The sequence below is a fragment of the Zalophus californianus genome, chromosome 9 (genome assembly GCF_009762305.2).
Source record: "Zalophus californianus isolate mZalCal1 chromosome 9, mZalCal1.pri.v2, whole genome shotgun sequence".
Lineage (NCBI taxonomy): Eukaryota > Metazoa > Chordata > Mammalia > Carnivora > Otariidae > Zalophus > Zalophus californianus.
In genome coordinates this window covers 67,825,651-67,837,979 of record NC_045603.1, presented here as the reverse complement: position 1 = coordinate 67,837,979, position 12,329 = coordinate 67,825,651, and the positions used below count along the sequence as shown (strand labels likewise).

Sequence of the window (12,329 nt, the reverse complement as noted above, 5' to 3'; positions counted from 1 at the left end):
GATAATAGATTGTCTAAGTTACAAAATTATAGATAATGGCTCCTTTTATCACCCACTTTAAATAAGTCAAATTTGCTTTGCTTGCTCTAGAGGTGATCTCTTTCGCAGTGGGATGATAAGTGTTAGTTACTCCATTTCTTCTAATTGATAGATGAGTAATCACATGAATTGCAACTCTCTGGTGAGGTTTCCACTGTGTTATTATGAACCCATTAAAGTGATGAGACCTCTGGCTATTGGGCCCTTCATTTTGTTCTGCCAAAAAAGTCAGAACTAATACCACCAATGACTGGATTGCTTTAATCTTACTATACTTACCTACATGGATAATTTTTAAAAAATATGCTGTTCTTTCACTTTTAACTAATTGTTTTGTGATTAATTACTACATTTCGGAAAAGTAGAATTTTAGTGGGTTTCTTTTGGTCCAATCCCTCAATTGTTTGACTTTTACCTACAGAAACCAATTGATAGATGTGTGTATAGTGTTTTCCAGGGTATTCCTTCAGTATTCCTAAGTCTATGTAGTCTGGCACTCACTAATGAGCTTAAAATTAACATTCATCATGTCTCAATTTCTTTTTCTCAAGAAGAGGGATACTTGCTTGCGGGGTTCTTCTGGGTATCCCCAGGGTCTAACGACACAATGACCGAGTAAAATACAAGCCAGGCAGGGAATGTTCATTGAACCTGACTTTCAGCTGTGCTTTCATTGTACATCCATACAAAATTCCACTGACAGGTCAAGGCCAAAGTTTTTTCATCATATTAGAATAACTAGTTTTCAGGTCTCTAGGCAGCCTTTTGATGAACAGATAACACAGAGGTCACAAAATATCAAATGCTGAAATTAAATGAACTAATCATGAAGCCATTCAAGGTGGTACTTCTGTTGTGTAAAGTGAGGCATGTTGACAATACTAAAAGTATATTTCAAAATGGTACATGAAAAATGATTTACATAAGGGAAAAAATTAACATTTTTGCCTTATAAGAATGGTCCCCCCCGATTCTGCCCTATTTTTCATAAAAAGCCCTCAAAGTGTCACCTTGATTTTGACTATTTTTGCTGAGAAATGAACTTTTTCAGCTGTGTTAGATTACCAGAAATGAGACTATCAAACAGTAACAGGAGCCCTTCAGTAGTGGAAGTATAATTATCATATTAGCATCATAAATCATTGCTTCCAAGTACTACAGTAGGTCATGAGAGCGACAGCTGCAGCATTGTTCTACTGTTTCAGTAAAGCCATTTCTGTTTTTATTCACTCAAATTTACAGTTTCTCTTTTGTGTTGACATTAAGCAGTGAATCTATTAGTTTCCGTTACCAGCAGAATAACTAAAACTATAAATAGTTCTATTATTTTCTCTCACAAGTCCTCTCAAGATGCATAGATGCCTTTAATTTGATAAAACATATGGGTAATACATTTTGTTTTTTCTCTGTCTTTCGGCAAATGCGTACTTTAAGCCTTTCCTTAAAAAAAAAAAAACAAAACAAAACTCGAAAGCAGCTCTGTCCTGTCTTTTGACCTCAGATTCTTAATAGTTAAATTGGGCATCTAATTGTAAGGTAATCCAGATAAGATGCAAAAGTCAGATTGCTCCATGATGTTTACAGTACTCATTTTTAAAAATATCTGCAGTATTACGTTTCAGTGACTTGCTGGTTCTGCCAAAAAAAACCAATGTATCATAAATACCACATAAATACATAATTTTTAATATCTAAATATTATAAAAAGGTTATGTCTTCCTAATGTAAACCAAGCTGCAGAACACCAATTTAAAGCACAATGTCGTAGCCACCAGCCGTAAACACATTTTAGCAAGTTCTAGAAGCAGCCTTCAAGAACGTAATTATCTTGGACAACCGTTATTCTGATGTTGGAGTAAGCCAGTTTATTATGTTACAATTCCCTAAGTGTAACAAGCTGCGCAGTAATTGCCACAGTCCTCTAGGGTTCTCAGAGGCCAGCCCCGTAATTTTGGTTTTGGTTGCAGTTCTGTAGGCTTTGGCCCGCCTAATCTGTTTCTTGTTTCTGCTTTGGTTCCCATTTAGGGGTCTTTGTGATGAACTCAGTTGTTCTGAGAGTGAGAATCACTTGTTTGTGTTGTCATTGCTACTGGCATTTCCTTTCAGTTCATAGGTGTAACCAGTGATCTGAATTTAGTGGACAGGATTCTGGGTAAATCTGAAATCTAATCTAGATATTGGGATGTTTCTTAGTGATGTGCCAAATCTAAGTATCTGGTATAGTTGGATTGTTGCCTGACATTTTGGTTTTGTTGAACAGCCACTTAGAGATCTTTTAATCAGTCTCCCCAATAAGCTTGCTTTTGGGCCACTGAAGTGAATTTTTTCTGGATTGATGGGGATTCAGCCTTTTCCTTCACAAAAGCCTGTAAGGGATTTTTTAAAAAATTAGTATGCATTTTAAAAAGGCACAACAAAGCCAAGATAACATTACACTTTATAAAATTAAAAGTAATTTCTTAACACAATTTAATGCTTATGCCATACTCAATCTTCCTATTTTTGATACACGTCCTTTATAGCTGGTTGGTCCAAGTTAGGATGCAGATGAGTACCATATACTGCTAATGGTTGTTGTGATACTGTGATTTTATATTAAGAAATATATGTTTGGCCTTCCTCAGTTCCTGGCAGGAGCTCCTACAACTCTGGTAACTTCCTAAGTGAGGAGATAGATAAAGGTGCCTTTTGTTATGTTGATGAGGCAACTTTTGGAAAGCCCCTAGGTAGCCCCAGGGTGGGGACTGGTTGTAAGGGGAACCCATCAGGAGATTAGAGGGTTGAACCTTTCAGTCCCACCCTCCGACTTCCAAGGCGGTGGGAGAAGGAAGATTGAATCAATTGCCAATGGCCAGTGATCAATCAATCATGGCTAAGTAATGAAGCGTAAGTAAAAACCCAGAGGGCAGGGTCGGAGAGCTTCAGCTACTGTGAACGCGTGCCGGTGTGGGGAGAGTGGCGCCTTCGTGAAGAGAGGGCATCAAAGTCCTGTGTCTCTTCTCGTATACCTTGCCTTTGTCCTTCTGGCTATTCATCTGCATCTTTTATAATACCCTTTATAATAAATTGGTAAATGTAAGTAAATGTTTCTCTGAGTTCTGTGAGCCACTCTAGCAAATTAATCAAACCCGAGGGGAGGGTGGTGGGAAACCTCTGATTTTATAGCCAGTCAGTCAGAAGCATGGGTGACAACCTGGGCTTGCTGGGAGCTGTCTTGTGGGACTGAGCCCTTAACCTGTGGTCGGATGCTATCTTCAGGTAGATAGTATCAGAATTCAGGTGATTGGTGGTGTGGGAGAAAAACACACACTGGAGATATGTTTCTTAGGCTCTTTAAATCTCTATCTGCTTTTTTCATGTCATCGATTTATTAAAGAGGCTAGACCTGTTGATAAATTAGAACATTTATTTTAAATTTATTCAAATGTTTATTTAAACATATTTAAATATTTAAGCATATTTAAGTTCATTTAATTAAGAACATTTTCCCTACACAGCCCAAATTACATTGTTAAACTTATCAATATTAATAACTCCTTAATATAATCCAACACTTAATCAATATTCAGATTTTCCCAATTTGTTTTTAAGTCTTCTACATCTGGTTTGTTTAAGCCAGGATCCAGTCTAGAAGCACACACTGCAAATGGTTGTTTTGTTTTGTTTTCTCTGCATCTTTTGATCTGGAACAGTTCCTTTTTTTTTTTTTAAGATTTTATTTATTTGACACAGAGAGAGACAGCTAGAGAGGGAACACAAGCAGGGGGAGTGGGAAAGGGAGAGGCAGGCTTCCCGCCGAGCAGGGAGCCCAATGCGGGGCTCGATCTCAGGACCCCGAGATCACGACCTGAGCCGAAGGTAGTCACTTAACCAACTGAGCCACCAGGCACCCCTGGAACAGTTCCTTTTATTCATATCAGGAACTTGTGGACACGATGAGACTAGTGTCTTGCCGAACAACCCAACTTCTGGATTTGGTTCCTTTTTCCCTCCCACACTGTGCTGTCTAGCACAGTGACCACTAGTCACATGTGGTTATTAAGCTGTTGAAATGTGACTATTCCAAATTGAGATGTGTTTTGAGTATAACGTACACATTGGCTTTCTAAGACTTAGTATAAAAAAATGTAAACTATTTCACTAATTTTTTATATTGAATACATGTTCAAATGATAATCTGGGTGTATCAAGTTAAATAAATCATATTACTAAAATTAACTTTACCTGTTTCTTTTCATTTTTGAAATGTACCTACTAGAAAATTTTATTTGGCTCCCAAATATATTTCTAGCAGATAGTGCTGTTGTTCAACAGATCTTAAAACAGAAAATTGCTACCCCAAAATGACTCCACATCAGTTCTCCGAGATGTAGTTGAAGAGAGAACATTAATAGGCTAAAATGTTCCTTAGCTGGAGTTTTACAACATTTAGTTGCAGTGTCCTTCCGCGTAGAAGCTAAATGATTTTCCAGAGTTGATCTAGCCTCGAGCGTTTCAAGACCTAATATCCTATAAGCATAGCATTGTCCAGTAGATGGGATAGCTACTAAAGATTTTGAGTGTCCCTGATAGCTGGAGTGCTAAATAACGTAAAACTGGAGGTGTACCACGGATGCCAAATACAGTTGTAAACCAGTGCTGGTGATTTAAACGCAAAAAGGTATATGAGCCAATGAAAGTCATGCTTTATTTATTTGTTTATTTCTAGTGTTGGACAACCTCGAACAGACAGCTGTCTCCAGTTTTGGAGCACTGGAAAGTCAGCCTGATTTCCGAACCCCAGAGTTTGTAAGTACTACTACTCCATCTTCAATTCTCACAAAATGGAGAAGGTTTTTTATGGAATCTTGCCCTCAGTGCCTCTAGTTGTGGCATCGGTCTCAGTGGCAGGGCTGTGTATTTGAAGCTCGGGTTCTCTGGGGAACAGGTTACTGAACTACTCCAGTGTCTTGGCGTCATGCTCTGTAGGCTTGTTCTTCATACTGCTTTGTACCAGCAAATGGGAACTCTTCCTGCAGTAAAGTAGCATCATTACTTCGAAAATTCCTCCTTCATTCATGGGTAGCCTTGCTATCAGTTTTTGTTGTTAGTGACTCTGGAAACCAGTCTTCGCTGAGCACATACAGGTACATTTCACTCTGGAGCCTTTAGTCGTACGACCTATATCTATGTATCTTGTAGGGCTAGGACTATTTTGTTGGTTGTTCCTACCAAGAGGGGAACTAAATGCTCTCACTAAATTAGACTCATTAAAGATTAGCCATGGTTCTCACCCTCAAGGAATTAAAAATCTTATTAGATGCTACTGTGATTTTATTAATGCCTTGTTTAAAGAAAATTAAGCACATAGGATGCCATGTGCAGAATGTCCTTATTAAATAGATTTTATTTTAGGCTCATTTGAAGAGGGGGATGGGAAGAAGTGTTTCTCTAACTCATGTACGATATTATTGCACCAGATGTGAAGGAAAAGCATGCCAAGATCCACCTTGATTTACTTATTTTTGCCCCTTGCTGCAAATGGCTTGTCTACCACTTTAGCAAGGCAAAAGTCTTTTTTTGGCTTATTTTCCCAAATGTGTGATATACAGTTGCCACACCAGTAATTGGCAGAGCACAATTGTATTATTGATAGAGACAAAAAAAACAAAAAACAAAACTCATTATGTGCTTTTCCTCTTCTCACTCATTCTTTATGGATTACTTACTCAATTCAGCCAAGAGTAAAGAAACTAGGCAGTGCTCTGGACTGAAAGGGATCGCACGTGAAACTATATCCACAATGCCATTTTATTTCACAGTGTGGGACTCCTGTGGCGTACTAGCAGATTGCCTACTGTGAAAATCACTTGGATGTAATAGAAAGACCTCGTATTCAGTGACTTCCTGTTACATTCAATGAGATTTTCAGTGAAGGAAAATTGTGAATGCCCACCAGTGTATCCTGTATCTTACTTAAAGTAGCAGAGCAATTTTGTGGTTTTTTTCTAACTTCTACCGTTAGAGCCCCAAAGCAGAATTGACACAGGTATTTCCCATTTGAATTTGAATTTGATACAGACACTCATGGAGCTGGCCCTTTTTTGTTGTATTTTCTAACTGCTGCTTGTTGATACTCTTTAAGCACTATTTCTAATCCAAAAAGAGGCGTGTGCAATAAAGTGCTGATGTGCTTGGCAAACACCTGTATAGTTCACACTGATTCCCTGTGTGAAAATACGAGTATTTTTCCCAGGAACAGATTTCAGTGTACTAGGTTTGAGATTGGCATGCCTCAGCGAGGTTTTTGTAGCAGCAGATAGTCTACACTGGTAATTACACTGGTAATGTTATTCTACCTTCAGTGTTAACTTCGTGACTACCTCATTTTCCTTTTCAAGGGGTGAAGACTGGCGAGTCTAAGAATGACGAGGAGTAGGGCGCCTGGGTGGCTCAGATGGTTAAGCGTCTGCCTTCGGCTCAGGTCATGATCCCAGGGTTCTGGGATTGAGTCCCGCGTCGGGCTCCCTGCTCCTTGGGAGCCTGCTTCTCCCTCTGCCTCTCTCTCTCTCTCTCTCTCTGTCCTTCATGAATAAATAAATAAAATCTTAAAAAAAAAAAAGAATGACGAGGAGTAGAACTTGAGGATCACAGAATACACTTCTGTTTTGAGAGATTTCTCTTAGCAATGGGTCTGAGAACACCTAAGCTGAAAGGAGATTTTTAGGCTAAATCCCCATATTTTTCTTTTTCACTGTCATGCCTCAAGAATATCTAGAGTTATTTCTTGAGACCACATGAGTTGAAGTTGTGAAGCATGGTTTCCTTATATGTGTGGTTGATACAAGATTTCTGTGTCTGACTATTCTTCTCTAATTGTGTGTTCATACCATGTTTAGGAAGGAGTCTGTGATGTTCTTGTGCTTTTTAGATGTTTGCACATCCCATTGGCAGGAACCACGTCCATAGCTGCTTGTGTTTTCTCCCCAGGTCACTGTGGCCCCCTGCAGTTCCCTTGTTCCCAGATATTTCCCAAACTGCTGCCTCCCTGATAAACAAACAGGAGGCGTATAAGGTGCTTTGAGAACAGAGTCCTCGAGGGAATCAGGCACGACATGTAAGCGAAGCCTTTTTTTTGTAGGCAGAAAGTGACAGCATCCGTGAAAACGGGTGGCTCCGCTGTGTAGGCAGGTGGATTGGGCAGATGCCAGGACAAAACCAGGTACATGCATCCAACCCAAAAATTTAAATCCGAAACAGGGCCACCAGTACAAACCTAGGAGCAGAGGGAGCCTGGAACAAAGCAAAAGCGAAAACAGAAAGAAGATGGAGAAGAATAAAAGGAGCCGAGATATCAGCGCTCTGTTTTTCTCCATCTGGCATTTGGAAGGTGCAGCTGCCGTTTGCTGAGGTGAACTGAAATAAAGCAAGGCGCAGACTGGGTTTGCTCCGGCCTTATTCTCAAATAGTTCAGGTTTTAGAAGGATCAAGAGCCTCGTGTTTTCATACAACAGAGTGTATTTATATAGTTTGGCAAACAGGGAGAACAAAATGCTTATCGTTGTTAGTTTGTTTCCTTCAGGATTTCTGTTTTGCTCTCGTTTGAAACAAGGCCCAGGCGAGCAGTGCCGGTCGAGTAGCCTTGGTTACCAGCATGATAAACACATTAAAGTTTTCCTTCACAGCTCAGGTGTCTGTGATGTGACTAGTCAGGCAAAGCCGGGGCTGCTGCAGAGTCTGCGTACCTCACGGCTACATAAATGCTGTTGCAAAGTCCAGGTGCGGCTTGTTCTCTGGGCGGGAGCGGGGCGGGGGCACGCTGTGCTGCCCAACTATCTGAAATGTTAAGGGGGAGGCGAACCAAGACGGACATAAGGTGCCTGTGTTCTTGCTTGCAAGGAGCTGGGGACGTGTTGGACACAGCCCCACTTGGAGGTGGGGCGGATGTGTGGATGGGGCTCACGGTGAAAGGGGCCTGGCGGAATGCTGGCTTTACAGAGAGTAACTGGGTCATCTCATTGTGGTAGGAAACCAGCTCGATCCCGGTTTGGTTTTTTGTTTGAGCGTGGTGAAAATCTGTTTGTGATCTGCTTTATTAACTTAATATTTCATCCTGAATAGTGTCCCACACTGTTGTTTTCCCAGGTGTATGGAGATATGATTGACATGCAGCACTCTGTAGGCTTAAGGTGTACAGGTCCATGCTGTTTGTTTCCTCTGACATTATTGTTATCATCTCTCAGTTCTGTTCCCTTGTGTTGATGAACTATAATTAAGCACGCTGTAACTTTTCACAGCAATTAGTTCAAGGGGGATCTAGTCAAGGAAACGGTGACATAGCCAGATGCTCTGGAACCCTGTGATTGCTGGCTGTCATGTAGGGACATGGGCTCTGGAAATAGGCTAGGTTCATGAGGACAAGTACCAGACTCTGGAGAAGGGATTTGGCCAAAGGGAGGCTGGGGACTGAGTATCTGAGACCCAGATAACTTTTTTAGAGTTCAGACTTTGAAGCAGAGGCTGCACAATGAGGCAGTCTGGCTAGAACCCAGGATGGGGAGCTATCAATGTGGTAATGGAGCAGATAAAGGTTTTTCTGCAGTGTGGTAGCATGCAGATGCCGGGCAGCCTAGGCTTCCCCTGGTGCTCTCACTCTCAGGTCTGCTTAAGAGCAAAGGTGATCTGAGGGGTTAGTCCAGGGGCTTATTATCAGTCATGGCGGGCCCAGAGGACCCCAGGTTCATTCCAAGCCCCAAGGAGTAGGGAAAAAGTAGAGGAAAGGTTGAGTAATGGTCAGGGCTCTTTCTAGAAACCCTGACCCTTTTGGTACTGACCCAGGAACCTGGGTGCACCAGGGGTGAGGAATGGGGTGTGGGGAGGAACTCCAGTGGAGTGAATCTGCTTGTAACTAGCTGGATGGAAGCCAGGCTATGGTCAACACAAAAACACATGGAAGGAAAGGAAAGGCTAAGGAATTACATTTTATGATCCGAGTCTTGCTAATTATATCCCCCTTTCCATCCTTTCCAGAACTTGAGGTTTATGTCTAACTCTCCTGGCTTTTAGAGGCAGGAAGACTCTAACCACCTCTTGTTTTCATGCCGATTGATGCTGTTTTCCTTGGTTTCGCTTCTGCCAAATTTGCAGTAAATAATAAGAGTTTAGGCTCGCAAAAGAGTATTAGGATTATAATAGAATAAGCCAGGGAAGATGATGAGAAACTACAGAATTTAGAAAGACCAAGCTGGGGTATAGACTCAGGAAGATGAGGATCAAAGTGGAGCAAAAACGTGTCCCCTTTGTTCCACAGTCGTGCTTATGCAGAAAGAAGGAGGTCTGAATAGTCATTATCCTGTTTGGGATTTTGTTGTAACTGGCTCCCTTTCTGAGGGGAGATGCTACTTTACAGAAAATACCGTTGATTTTCTGAAATTCAAGTTTGATTGCATTTAACTAGATGATGATATATTGTGATCCCCAAGAGTTAAAATATTAATCAACTATTTGAGGCACTATAGTGAATAATAGAAAAAATATCCCTGTACTTGTGGAGCTTACATTTTGGTGGGGGAGACATAAAAGACAAAATAAATAAGATACATAATATGACACGACCTGGTAAGTCCTTTAGAGAAGAGTGAAGGAAGGATTATACGTATGTGTTGGGGGTGTGGGTGATGGCTATGGTTTTAAATAGAGTGGTTCAGGGAATATCTCAGGAATAGGGTATGCACAAGGTGACAAGTGAAAAGACTTGAAAGCCGGGGTACTACAGCAAACTGTTTGGAAATCTAGATGCAGGGCATTCCAGGCGGAAGGAATAACATAGACAAAGGTCTTTAGGTAGAAGTTTGAGATACGTTTGCGGAAATGGAAGGAGGCCAGTGTGATGAGCAGAATGAAATGTGGATATAGTAGATAGTGGGGGCTTCATAGGCCGTTGTAAACACTTTGGTTTTACTCTGAATGAGTTGGGAAAGCAATTAAGGGTAAGCCTTTGGAGGATAACCTGGGGGGTTTTGAGCAGAGAAATGACTTGACTGCCCTGCCCTGTGTTTTAACAGGAATACTTTGGCTGTGTTGAGAATAGATTACAGAGGACTATAAGCAAAACAGGGAGACCTCTTGGACTTTTCAGGAACCCAGGTGAGAGGTGATGGTGGCTTGGTCCTGAGTGTTAATTATGGTGTTAGCAAGACATACTCAAATTCTCAGTATGTTTTGAAGGTAGAACCAATAGGATTTGTTGACTGATTAGACATGAGATGTGCGAGAAAGAGTAGTCAAAGATGACTCCAAGGTTTTTGACGTGGGGGGCTGTGGAAGGAGCAGTTTGAGGGGAGGATATGCAGAGGAAAATAAAAATTCTGTTTTCAGCATGTGAAATCTGAGACATCCAAGTGGAGATGTCAGTATGCAGTAAAATATACGGGTCTGGAGTTAAAGAGAGGGGTCCAGCTAGAGATGCGGGGATTGTCAGCACACAGGTGGTATTTGAGTCTGTGGCACTGACTGAGACCAGCAAGGGGTGAGATAAGGAGACCCTGGACTGAGCCCTGGGGGGACTCCAGTGTTCACAAGTCAGGGGTCTGAGGAAGAATCTGCAGAGGGAAGGAGGAGTGCGGTTGGAGGGAAATGAGGAGAGTCCTGGGAGCCACATGAAGAAAGTATAAAGTCGGAGGAAACGACCAAATCTGCTGAGGAGGATGGGAAATTGAATTTAGCAGTGTGGAAGAGATCTGGACGAGAGAAATCTCAGCTGAACCGTGGTGTACAAAACTAGAGAGGATTGAATACAGTATGGGAGAAGAGGAATCAGATACACAGCATTTATTTATTCATTCATTTATTTATTTATTTTTCTTTTTTTTTTTTAATTAACATATAATGTATTATTTGTTTCAGGGGTATGGGTCTGTGAGTCATCAGTCTTACACAATTCACAGCGCTCAGCACAGCACACACCCTCCTCGGTGTCCATCATCCAGCTACCCCATCCCTCCGACCCCCCACCACTCCAGCAACCCTCAGTTTGCTTCCTGAGATTACGAGTCTCTCATGGTTTGTCTCCCTCTCTGGTTTCGTCTTGTTTCATTTTTTCCTCCCTTCCCCTATGATCCTCTGTCTTGTTTCTCAAATTCCTCATATCAGTGAGATCATATGATACTTGTCTTTCTCTGATTGACTTACTTCGCTTAGCATAATACCCTCTAGTTCAATCCACGTCTTGCAAATGGCAAGATTTCATTCTTTTTGATGGCTGAGTAATATTCCAGTGTGTGTGTGTGTGTGTGTGTGTGTGTGTGTGTGTGTGTGTGTGTCTTCTTTATCCATTCATCTGTCAATGGACATCTTGGCTCTTTCCATGGACATTGCTGCTATAAACATTGGGGTGCATGTGCCCCTTCAGATCACTACATTTGTATCTTTGGATAAATACCCGGTAGTGCAGTTGCTGGGTCACAGGGTAGCTCTATTTTCAACTTTTTCCAGAGTGGCTGCCCCAGCTTGCATTCCCACTCCCACAGTGTAGGAGTGTTCCCCTTTCTCCACAGCCTTGTCAACATCTGTTCCTTCCTGACTTGTTAATTTTAGCCATGCTGACTGGTGTGAGGTGATTACCTCATTGTGGTTTTGATTTGGATTTCCCTGATGCCAAGTGATGTTGAGCACTTTTTCATGTGTCTGTTGGCCATTTGGATGTCTTCTTTGGAAAAATGTCTGTTCATGTCTTCTGCCCATTTCTTGATTGGATTATTTGTTCTTTGGGTGTTGAGTTTGAAAAGTTCTTTATAGATTTTGGATACTAGCCCTTTATCTGATATGTCATTTGCAAATGTCTTTTCCCATTCTATTGGTTGTCTTTTGGTTTTGTTGACAGATACACAGCATTTAGATAACACTTTCAATTTTTTTTTTTTTCTGAACATGAATGCAGAACAAGGGGTTATTATGTGTTAGGATGAAGGGAGGTTTTTTTTTTTTTTTTTTTTTTTTTAGTTAGTGTGAAGATGGCAGGAGTTGCTCCCACCCCCGGCCAGGTTAGGCTGTAGCACAGGCGGTAGGCGGAGCTGGTCCCTTCCTGTTGCAGCTGTGTGCAGCCTTCAGTCCAGGTCCCCTCGTCACCCTTCAGCTTTGCAGCCTGGCCTGGATTATCCTTGTCTTCTGTAGTAAGAGCTATGGCAACATGCTAGTGTTGGCTGGCATCATCCAGTGCACAGAGAGGGACGAGTTCTTCTACCGGGAGATGATAGCCAACCTGCCCCTCTGTAGCCATCCCAACCCATGCAAGGTGCTGGTCATCGGGGCTG

The 12,329-nt window shown here is 41.6% G+C and overlaps 1 protein-coding gene across 4 annotated transcripts in view; it reads left to right on the top strand.

Moving 5' to 3' along the window:
• ANO6 (anoctamin 6) overlaps nt 1-12,329 on the top strand; it is a 186,251-nt gene that overhangs the window by 64,861 nt on the left and 109,061 nt on the right. For all 4 annotated transcript variants that reach the window (XM_027592751.2, XM_027592749.2, XM_027592753.2 and 1 more), the window contains one exon: nt 4,748-4,827. In XM_027592751.2, the coding sequence (XP_027448552.1) occupies nt 4,748-4,827 (80 nt within the window). The remainder of the gene's footprint in view (nt 1-4,747; nt 4,828-12,329) is intronic.